This window comes from Gossypium raimondii, chromosome 5, assembly GCF_025698545.1.
Source record: "Gossypium raimondii isolate GPD5lz chromosome 5, ASM2569854v1, whole genome shotgun sequence".
Lineage (NCBI taxonomy): Eukaryota > Viridiplantae > Streptophyta > Magnoliopsida > Malvales > Malvaceae > Gossypium > Gossypium raimondii.
This window is the reverse complement of record NC_068569.1, coordinates 4,791,741-4,802,886: the sequence shown is the minus strand read 5'-3', so window position 1 is coordinate 4,802,886 and position 11,146 is coordinate 4,791,741. Positions and strand designations below refer to the sequence as shown.

At 36.3% G+C, this 11,146-nt stretch overlaps 2 protein-coding genes across 3 annotated transcripts; one reads left to right on the top strand and one right to left on the bottom strand.

Moving 5' to 3' along the window:
• The first annotated feature begins 1,194 nt into the window (after positions 1 to 1,194).
• On the top strand, positions 1,195 to 4,003 carry LOC105768742 (serine/arginine-rich splicing factor RSZ22A). Of its 2 annotated transcripts, none has more exons than XR_001125899.2 (6): positions 1,195 to 1,930; positions 2,122 to 2,237; positions 2,388 to 2,476; positions 3,088 to 3,301; positions 3,369 to 3,571; positions 3,717 to 4,003. XR_001125899.2 is itself a non-coding variant. In XM_012588879.2 (6 exons), the coding sequence occupies exons 2-6, from the start codon at positions 2,149 to 2,151 to the stop codon at positions 3,751 to 3,753; spliced, it is 543 nt and encodes a 180-aa protein (XP_012444333.1). In that variant the 5' UTR covers positions 1,204 to 1,930; positions 2,122 to 2,148; the 3' UTR covers positions 3,754 to 4,003. The 2 variants fall into 2 exon arrangements, 1 of the variants encoding a protein (XP_012444333.1); XM_012588879.2 differs by having other exon boundaries at positions 1,204 to 1,930; positions 3,369 to 3,482.
• A 3,239-nt stretch (positions 4,004 to 7,242) lies between these two features.
• Positions 7,243 to 10,913, bottom strand: LOC105768741 (probable xyloglucan glycosyltransferase 5). The gene is made up of 5 exons (XM_012588877.2): positions 9,703 to 10,913; positions 9,228 to 9,536; positions 8,849 to 9,139; positions 8,354 to 8,467; positions 7,243 to 8,268 (listed from the first exon to the last, which is right to left on the bottom strand). Exons 1-5 carry the CDS (start codon positions 10,423 to 10,425, stop codon positions 7,636 to 7,638), a joined length of 2,070 nt encoding a protein of 689 aa, XP_012444331.1. The 5' UTR covers positions 10,426 to 10,913; the 3' UTR covers positions 7,243 to 7,635.
• Between the last annotated feature and the right edge of the window lie 233 nt (positions 10,914 to 11,146).

Below are 11,146 nucleotides of genomic sequence, written 5' to 3'. Positions count from 1 at the left end.
ATAAAATCATAAACCTTAAAAATAATCTATAATAATATATTTATTTTATAAATAATATTTTTGTTGCCATTGAATGGTGTTCGGTGATAGAAAATTTTATGCAGCCAGAAAGTAATGAAAGTTGTCATTTTTGCGGTTACAAAATTAGTGACTAAGGGTGGGTTTGGATAGGCGATTGGGTGCGGTGCAGTGCGTTTAGCTTACTTTTTGTCTCACGCTACAGTATCGCTACAATATCTAATCTCACCGCCACCGTTGTTTTTACACTAACTGCAGGTAAACGCACCGCCCATCCAAACTCACATTAAGAAATGCAATGTACACGCGATAAAGTGTCTTTTTGGATAACTGGAATTCTTAAAAAAAGAAGAAAAAAAGAAAGAAAGAAAAAGCGATTTATTTAATCTTTTAATAGTTTTTTAATAGAATAGATCTGATCATGGATCCGACTTGAAGGTTTGTTCAAAAAATAAAAAAAAGATTTGAGAAAAAATATAGATCTAAAAAATGAGCTTAGGCAAAAAATAGGACCCGTTTTCTAAATAGGTCGAGCCTCGAGTAAGCTTTTTTTGACCCAAATCCGGTCTGAATTTGTAAAAAAAAAACTCTGTTGTTGTTTCACTATTATATTGCAATTATTTTGCTGTTATTGTTTGGATATTGTATAACTCTTATTTTATTATTAATTTTACTATTATTTTAGAGATATTTACTTGTTAAGTTATATTTATCTTAGTGTTATTTAAGTATAAATAATTTTTTAATTTATTTTCAATTTATTGAAAACATTTATTTTAATGTTATTAGTGTATTTAATGTATTACATTTTTTAAGATTTATTTTTATATAAAAATAATAATATAAAAAATTTTAATACGAACAGACCGGATTCGAGCTTTAACATTTTTATCCAGACCGAATTTAGATAAAATTTTAAACCCATATTTTCAGACTTAAAAAATAGACCTAAAATTTTATTAAAGCCTGATGCAGTCTATGATCACCTCCAATATAAAATTGCTATCTATTTATTTTAAGGTTTTATTTTATCATTTAATATTGTAATAAGTTAATTCATCAACAATCTAGAATTTTAGTACAGTAGAGATAAGAAACTTCAAAAAATAATGCTAAAGATACGTAACACAGTACATAAAATAAAGGCCTTGATAGAAAGCGCAAGAAAAGAGAAAACAAAATGGTGGGAAATGAAATTAGAAAAATTGCTGGAGTAGAAGGGTAGGATAGAGTTTTGTTTAGTAGGTTAAATGAGGAAAAAGGGCAGCTGAGGCATGGATGTGGTGGTGAGATCTTGAGTGCAATTTAAGGACAGGGAAGGGAAGGGAAGGGGGCCGTAGATAGGAGGATGGTTCTGGTTCCTCTCTTTCATCATTATCTTAAATCCTATCTTATCTTCCTATGGTACTTCTTCTTGCACTCTGCTGCATCCTTGGGGTGGTCCCTCCCTCCTTTCTTTCTTTCTGATTTGACTAATCCTTGGAGTTTGATTGATCGCAACTCCCAAAACAATTTGGAGTCATAGTTTATGATTTTGGAATTTGAAAACTTCAATTTCTTTTGTTGATTTAATTAGATAAATAATTATTTATTGAAAAATTTACTATTACAATACAAATGTTTATAAACTTACATTTGAAATACTTGTTTGCAAGAGTAGTGTTTTCCTTGTAATTCAGGCATGAGGAGAGGGAAAGGTTTAACAACTAATCCACAACCCAATGGATCCAAATGATACTCCTTGATGGGCTTATTTTTGGAGCCATTTTCCGTTGTATATGAAGCCTTGAAATTGGAATAACACCAACTTCCTAATTTTTCCCCCGAAAAATATCGAAAGCCCTAACTTTGCCGGTCGAGCCTAAGGGCGGAAGCCGCCGTTTTCTCCTTCGCGACACTCACAACTCACCAGGTTCACACTTCAGTTCTTTCTTTCTTTCTTTCTCTTTTCATAAGTATAATTAGGTTTTGAAATCACTTTTTCTTTTTATCTTTCGATTTTGTTTGGTATCTGTACTTTTGTATATCCCTGTTTTTCTTTTCATTTAATTTATTTATTCTTTGTTGAACGTAAACTTGAATAACGTTGGAATTATTTTATAGCTTTCTTTTGAATCCCAAAAAGAAACAATGTCTCGTGTGTACGTGGGTAACCTTGACCCACGAGTTTCGGAGCGGGACCTTGAAGACGAGTTTCGTGTCTTTGGAGTTATTCGGAGGTAGAATATTGTTGTCGTATACCTTACTTTTTTTCTTCTTCTGAAATGCTATATCATACAGGATAATGGTCTATATCTTTGAGCTCGATTTTGTTGTCGTAATTACGTCTACTGTTGTCTATTTTATTTGCTAAGTACTTTCTTTAACAGTGTATGGGTTGCTCGAAGGCCACCTGGTTATGCTTTCATTGATTTTGAGGATCGCAGAGACGCCGAAGATGCAATTCGTGAATTAGATGGTATCCAAACTACATCCTTCATATTTCTTATTACGACGCTAGTTGCATCCTTAATGTTTTATCTATTTACTGGTGATTCTTTTCTCATTCAAAATGGAAGATGCTAAATTTTGGCTCTTTTGTTAAAAAATAGATAATGGGTTACGTAGGAGCTAGCACATTGACATATTTATCAAGCTTCTCTTTCTTTATCAATAAGAAGGATGAAGTTTATGATGAAAATCATGATTTTTATATGACTTTTTTGGTGTCCTTCAGCAATGAGCCTAATGAAGAATGTGCTTTTCTAATGTCTACAACTGCATGTATATGTTTGCAAAGGAAGTTCCTGTACACTGTTTGATGACAATTTTGTTACAAATTATTGCCATAATTGTTGTTAATATGGTTCATATGAAGGGACCTTTATTTAAAAAAAGTACTTGTAACTGATTTTGTCATCCTCATCGACATTTTGAATTTTTTTTGACACTTTTTCCTGTCTAGTTCTATTTATTAGTTCGAAAATCTGTGAACTTGTTGGCATGGTCATAGTCTTTTCCTCTTTCATCTAGCTTATCATTTGAGATCAACGTCCTTCACCAGCTTTATGAATCATGTGTTTGGATCAGGCAAGAATGGCTGGAGAGTTGAGCTTTCTCATAATTCTAGAGGAAGAGGCGGACGTGGAGGTGGTCAGGGATGCTCTGGTGGTTCTGATTTGAAGTGTTATGAGTGTGGTGAGCCTGGTCATTTTGCTCGAGAATGTCGCATGCGTGGTGGTTCAGGAAGACGCCGCAGCAGCCGCAGCCCTAGATATCGTAGTAGCCCAAGCTATGGACGCAGGTAAGGCCTCCTAAGCAAACATTGATTGCCTTTGTGTTAATGATTGATACTTACCAATTTGAAGCAGAAGTTATAGTCCTCGTGCCCGATCTCCAAGACGTCGCAGTCCCTCTCCTCGTGGGCGTGGGCACAGCAAGTCTCCACCATATCGTGGTCGTGAGGAGTTGCCATATGCTAATGGGTGAAGTTCCTTGAACTTTATGCTAGTAGCTAGAAAGGCTTTCTGATTGCTATCTTTTCTGCCAATAAATAAGCAAGTGTATATAACCGGTTAGGATTTCATCACCTGTCTTACACATTTGATCATGCTTATCTTTGTTTAATTTATTGCTGTGCGGTTTTGGATTATGTGTTTTTTTTTTTTGAAAAGTGATTATAGTATATGTGTGAAATATTGATTCTGAATTTGGTGCAGAAATGGTGCAAGGGAACACCGACAAAGCAGGAGCTAAGTACTGCAAGGATGTAAAATTTATCGAGGAGACTGAGATTAAGTGTGTTTAGTTTGTTTGGACTTCAATGATACTATTTTTATTGGGCAACGCCCTCGGCCTCTTGGATTTGGATAAGTTCCTTTCTGTTTTTCTTTAGTTCTATGATGCTTTTCTTTGCTTCATCTTATGCCAGAACATAGTCTTTTTTCTCCGGTAGGAGAAAAGAAGCCTAAGCTTCTATAAATTTATTGAGAAATCATTCCTGGAACTCTGCTAAAAAATTCATACTTTTCTTTTTTCTTGTTGAGGTGTCTTCTGGGTCTGCCTCATTACTTTTCTGCTTCTACACCTATGGGATTTACTTCTTTGCTGCCCGGCTATGGGATCTTCAATACTTGGTATTTGTGGGTCCCATTTTGGTATCTTCTCTTGTTGCCACTGTTTGAATGAATCTCTCCAGCTGTGATGCACCGTCCTCAATCTCTAGTGGCATTTCTTTGCTTTAGCTTAAAAGGATGCAGAGCTACGTCAAATGCTTCTGGCAGGTACTTATATCTGTTCTGCAGAAGTTGATGTTTTGGCATCCTTACAAGAGGGATTGGTAATTTATAGATCTAATTTCTTTGCAAACTTTCAAAGATTGAAAAGATTTAGAGAGATGCAAGGATATTTACTTACTCTTTTCAATATGTTTTTGGTCATTCAGCTTGACAAGCAAGAATGAATTTGGAGTCTTCTGCTTCTGTTTGGTCAGGAACTTTGGTTGCTGAACTTGCTCTTTTTCTACCTAGTGTCTGCATCTAGATCCAGCTGATTATTTGCGATAGCCTGTTTACCTTTTTCTTTTTAAAAGAAAAAAATTTTGAGAAATTTCTTTCTTTCTGGGGTGGGTGGGTGGGTTTGGGGATGTTGGAGGGTGTCCCTAGGGTAAATATATTTTTTTTGTTTTGGGAGGGGCGGGGGGTGTTTGATGGTGGGCTTGAAATCCTTGAAAGTCGAACATCAACCTGTATAGCTGAAGCAAGTTTTTAGTTCCCCTTGATGTCAACTGGAGGATGGCTAACCTGCCTAAATTCGGTGGTCATTTGTTTGGGTTAGCAGCATGAACGTGTCTGCATGTTTATGGTGTCATTGCAGTTAGGAAGGTTAAACTTCATTCTTGGTCTGTGATCGCATTGCTGCTTGTGGATGGTTATGTTTCTGAAACGTTCTATCATGTTTTGGCCTTATGGAATGTGATGCCCTGGTACTCTAAAACAAGAGTAAGGTAAATTTTGCGAGGATAGGATCATATTAGATTTGGCGTTAGCTTTAATATTTTTGAACGGTAAAAAGCCCCCAAAATTAAATCTTGATGGGTTTAATTTGTTATCCTGACATATTTATTGTATTCAATATAGCCAATCGCGTTAACGAGGATAACTTTAATTTCTTTGGGCTGAATTCTTAATTTTATTAGCATTAATATTTCTCAAGATTATCATGTGGTTGGAAGGATAAATGGCAGTGGTCATGGTCGAGTAATGGTCATCTTCGAATTTAGTTGTTCGATTTTTTTATCCAAAATTTCCATTTGGTGATGAATGGTTGAATGAACTTGTAGAGCGTGTCAGTATCACCGCTGCAATTACCCCCTCAAGTTTTAATCAAGTTCCAGAATATTTCAGTTATTCCTTGTATATCTGTTGATTCATTAGTTCAGATAGTTGCCGAATCAATCTACATAATAAACGTCTCACTGAACTAATTAACAGGTTCGACGGGATAAAAAGGGGGGATGCAAGTAACGTAATTCAGCGAAACAAAATCCAAGGGGTTTAAAAGGCTGTTTCAGTGGGACAACTAGGAGGAAGAAGATTTGGGCCCCCACCCAAATCTTTGCTGATGCGACGCTGCCCTCAATTGGAACCCGAACACCTGGTGTGGCTTGCTTGCCTTGTCCTAATGTAAAAACAGATGAAAATGTTGTTATGGGCCTTACAAGATCTTAGTGGAGTATTCTCTGCATGTCTAGTCGAAGGTTACAAAGTATCATTTTTGTCTCAATCTCCTGGGGACATAACTCATTACCACAGCATTTGCAAGGAACCTCAATCAGCACAAGAGCACTCAACATCTCTTGGCCCCAGCCAAGTCAACCTTTTGATGAGAATGTGACACAAATGAACTAAAACCATCGGACTCCACCAAGTTTGGTTCACCTCCTGTGCTTGCCGACACTTAGAAGCCCCCCATTGCCAAATATGAAAAAAAAAGTAGTAACCTAAAACGCAACACTTTGGCAACGTGCACATTTTTATTATTTTATTGTAATTAATTTTGGACATTGATTTTGTTTAATTTAGCATTTAATCAATCAATTTCTGTGGAGTAATTATTATCTAATGTATTGAAAAATGATTATATACGTGGATTGTACGAAAGATTTGATAGGAGAACTTATAAGATAAAGATTTTATGATTATTTTATTATTTATATTAAGATTTTTTTGTGTTGTTAAGCTTATTTCTTTTTATTTTAGGATTTTATTAATTTAGATTATTATTACTATTATGTAAATATATTTTAGGTTGTTAAAAGGGGCGGCGCACACAGCCACCTTTATTTAGGTTTTTAGATTTTATTTATTTATTATTATAATTGTATACTAGTATAGATAGGGAAATGGGCGGCGCACAGCCAATCTTTTACCCTTTCGGTTTTATATATTATATTATATATAAAGTGAGATATGGAGAAGGGTGCGGCAGCCACCAAAATTATTTTGTTTCATTTTTTTCCTTTTATTTTTACTTTAATAAAAATTCTCTCATTTTTTAGTTTTTTTTTCTTTTTTTTTTTTCAATAATTTTATGAATTAGTGTAATTTATTTTTAAGTCGATTTTTTATTTGATTTTCGGAACAATGAGACTTGTTTCCGCACTTCAAAACTTTTATTTCGATATTTGTTGCTTTCCCGATTTAGGAAATAGACTCTATCGTCTCGCAAAGTTGCATTGGCACTAAGTAAAAAAATTTACCGGAGAGCTAAATCATAGACACATGATAGAAGTTAGTTGTTAGGTGTTCCCACAATTAACTTACATTGAAAGAGTTGGTGGCCTGACGCATCCTTGAACACTATAACTAACTTATCAGTTGAAAGAGAAGACGTGTTATCAAGGATTAATTTGAAACCGGAACAAAATCGAACCTGAAATTAGAATTTCATATTATTGATTTATTTAATTAAATTTTATTTTTACTGTTATTTCCATTTCAATTATCTTTACTCTTTTTATTTTTATCATATTCAAATTACCTTTTTTATTTTTGTACCGACCATCACACGTCTAGGACACGACAACTACCTCGACGCGCAATCTAATTGAACCTAATTGCAATTTTAAATATTTCGTCTACGTGAGATTGACTCAACTCCTTCTATTACTATTTATTTACTGTTCAGCGATAAAAATATTGATTTTGATAGAGTCCCACCCATCATACCAGGAGAAGAAAAAAAGAAAGGAATTTAATTGTCATGTATTGGACATAACACAATGTACAAGATTTGATGTTTTACATATCCTCAACGTAAATATGGAACCAAAGAGCAGCATCATGCAAGCTCATTCTTATGCCCTACCCAAGCTTTCCAACTTTACAAATACAATATGGCTTGAATCTTTAGTGCCAAACCAGAAACACTCAAGCAAGAATCAGGGTGAAATACAAATCCTACCTATAGACAAACAATGCTTTAACGCCTAAGGGATAACATAAGGACCACCATCCAATGTGAAAAATAAAAATAACAAACTGAGATTACAGGAAGTAAAGTTATTAATGAATAAAAACCTTCTATTGGGCATATTGAAAATGAAACTTTGGTTATTGAACCGGATGGCATGCAGCACTAGCTCATCTGCTCTCCTATTAAATCCAGACCGACTAGGAGAAAAGTCACCCCTTGGAAGAGGAGGAAGTAGAAATGTACTCCTTGTGCCGATAACAGGCTCCTAACTGAAGCTGTGAGTAGGAGGAACGCCAGAGTGAGTTCTTTCCTGTATATCTTATTCACCCTCTTAACAGGAACAGGGGCCGCCTTCAATCGGTTTAGTTCAGTTAGCTCACTTTCAGAAGCTCCTCTCTGGATTTGCAGCTGGTTTGTTGTCTTTGATTCCCTCTCAGCAGCAGCCAATAAGTCAGATTCTGATGACCTGCCAGCCTTTTTGGTGACAACCCACTCATAGGAGCTACCCAACTTGAATAACCCAGATACCATTGCATTGAATTTGGTCACAGACATGGTGTTCTCGAATAGAAGGTAAGGGACAATGAAAGGGAATGATTTGGGGGCTGGAAGAATGTTGAGGAAAGACATAAAAACAGGTACATAACAAATGACCCAAACAGGGAGCTCAGCCTCTGGTACAAACATGGTGAGAGGAAGAATTATGCAAAACAATGTGAAGGAGTAGAAGGGAAGGATAAGCTTCCTCAATAAAAAGAACAGAAGTATTAAATTTGCTTTCTTCCATATTGCTATCTGCAGAATTACAGCATTAAAGGTACTTCAGTATACTGTGAATAAACCATGACCGCCAAAGATTGGAAGTTGCATAACACTGTACCTTGGAAGTTATGATTGCTGGAAGGCATAAGCGGAATAGGTGCATTGGTCCCGAATGCCATCGATGTTGTTGCTTCCTGTATGCTTCATAAGACTCGGGGACTTCACAAAGGACCTAAAAAATCAATACACAGTGAGTGGCTGTTCTCAGGTATCTTATTCTTCCCTCACAATAATCTTTGATACAGATACTTTCTTTTTCATTTCATTTTTGACCAAGGGGTTATGGCGCTTAATTTTGATAATTTGCGGCTATGATGCTTAAACTGAATGCTTTTACTGACAAATAGACCTATCCCAAATCAACTAAATGCAACATGTATTTTAAATAAGGTATGTATCTTATGCTCGAATCTTGATATGTATTAAATCGGTAATCAGTTTTGCCAAAATAAGTGAGAGTATAACATGCAAAGGTTTTAAAACGAGTACAAAAGAAATTAATGAAAGTCAATTCAAGCAAAAAGGAAACCGAAATGTTGGAAAATGAGGGTACCTTCACATCATTTAGGAAGATGAACTTCCAACCATTAAGATGCGCACGAACAGCTATGTCCATGTCCTCTACAGTAGTCCTTTCAAGCCAGCCTCCGGATTCCTCAAGAGCTCTAATTCTCCAAACACCAGCAGTTCCGTTAAAACCAAAGAAATTTAAAAATACACTATTTACTTGCTGTTCAACTTCAAAGTGGAAACATAAGTTAATGTTCTGGAGACGAGTCAACAAATTCTCATCCTTGTTCACAAAAGTCCATCTAGCCTGAACTAACCCTAACTCGGGATTGTCCTGCAAGACAAGGTAAAAGCCTGATAAGCAGATTGTACGCTAGGGAAGGGACTTAAACAAAAAATGGTTCTGGTTTGTTTCTCTTCACCTTGAAATGTGGAACTGTTTGCTTTAGAAAATCAGGGTTAGGTTGGAAATCAGCATCGAATATTGCTACAAACTCATAGGCCTGTACATACTCGCAGCTCATTGCAGACTTAAGATTCCCAGCCTTGTAACCAGTTCTTATTAACCGATGTCTATAAATTATGTTGATACCCCTTTGGTTCCATGTAGCAACCTCTGCTTTAATTAAACACTGGATGCTTTCATCATCGGAATCATCCAGAACCTGAATCAATAATCGGTCCTTTGGCCAGTCAAGTTGGCAGACAGCAGAGATAGACTGCTCATATACCTGGTGCAAGGTCAGTTAAGAAGCAATCAACATCAGCAAAAATCAACAGAAACATGCCTAATGTTTACTATATTTCACAAGGCGAAGCCTTTCTACTATTACTAAAATAATAGTCAGGAGCCATATATATAAATGGAAAGAGAGTAGGGACTTCAGTGTATATTACCTCCCTCTCGTTACACATTGGGATTTGAACAAGAACCATGGGGTAGTCGTAACCAGATCCCTCGACATCATTTGACTTGAATGGATTCCCCTCAATTCTCGGCTTAATCTTCTTGTATTTAATCCAAAAGCAGCCTAAGCAAAGTACCATACGGTCTGCAGATTGGATAAGGAATAGAGCTACACAGAATTTAGACAAGGCTTGGATTAATGGTGCAATGTAATCGGCCCGAAACCACAACCAAGTGACGTAAACCAAGTGGAACAGTCCCTGGATTTCACTGGTTCTGGGAATGTGCAAACTGGGGTTCTGAAAATAATGCCAACCATTGAAATAAGCAATAATCTCAAAAGCTAGGATTGTCAAGGAAGTCACCAGAAAGGCTTTAATGACAGTGAAGAGCAGTATCCCTTTCCCCAACTTTTCACTTGCCATGTCAACATCTTGCCTGAAGATCAACCTTTTCTTTATGGTTCCAAGCAATGCCCAGAACAGTGTAGCTATCCAAGCGACACAGCCGACAGCACGATGAGCCTTGAGAAGCAAAACCCATGTCACTTGCTTTGCATTTTTCCCTCTGCTCTTTTCCACAGGCCTGAATGCAGCATCTGGGTCCTCGATTTCTACCACCGAGTAGTTTGGGTTCTCCATTTTCACTACCACCGGTGTCCCTTTCCTCGTCTCCTTTGCCCCCCAATCTGAGAAATCTAATCCCGGAGCCATTTTTTTTCTCAACAAGTAGCCCAAATGAAACCAAATCCCGACAACAACGGTTCAAAACCCCAGATCTCAAAGATCAAGTAATGAACAATTACCCAAAATCAAAAGGTCTTCATTGTAGCAAAGGAAGAAGAAGCGAAGACAAAGGAGTTGTGTAGGAGATTGTGTGCAAGTAGGAAAGGACAGTCTAAAAGACAGAAGACAAGCAACGATGGGAACACAACATTATGAGGAAAGGTATCTGCAGCTGTAATGTGTAAGAAGTAAGAACCCAAACAAACACCATACCATGTGGGGTTTTTATTTTTCGGTGTAATAATCCAAACAAGCTCAGCCGGTCCATGTTTTTAAGTTTTAATTTCCCATACCCAGAATTTTTACTCTCTAAATGTTTTTTAGTTTATGCAGCAGAGCAGGGAAAGAATCTGCTAAGCATGTTTAGCAAAAGAAACGCTAATTAAAAATACTTTACGTAAAACGGAGTTCACTTCCACACTCCTGTTTTGACTAAAGAGTAAACAAAACACTCCACAAATTAGTTGCCAGAATAAATTAAATATTTAAATAATCAAAACCAAATCTGGAAGCACAAGGTTTCTTCTAAGTATTTTGCCAGAATTTAATTTGTTTTAAATTATTATACTTAAAAGGGAAAAAAAAAAGGGTGATTGAATTTGAGAAAAATAACCTACTTGTATTGTTGTCGGTTGTAGAAACAACTTAC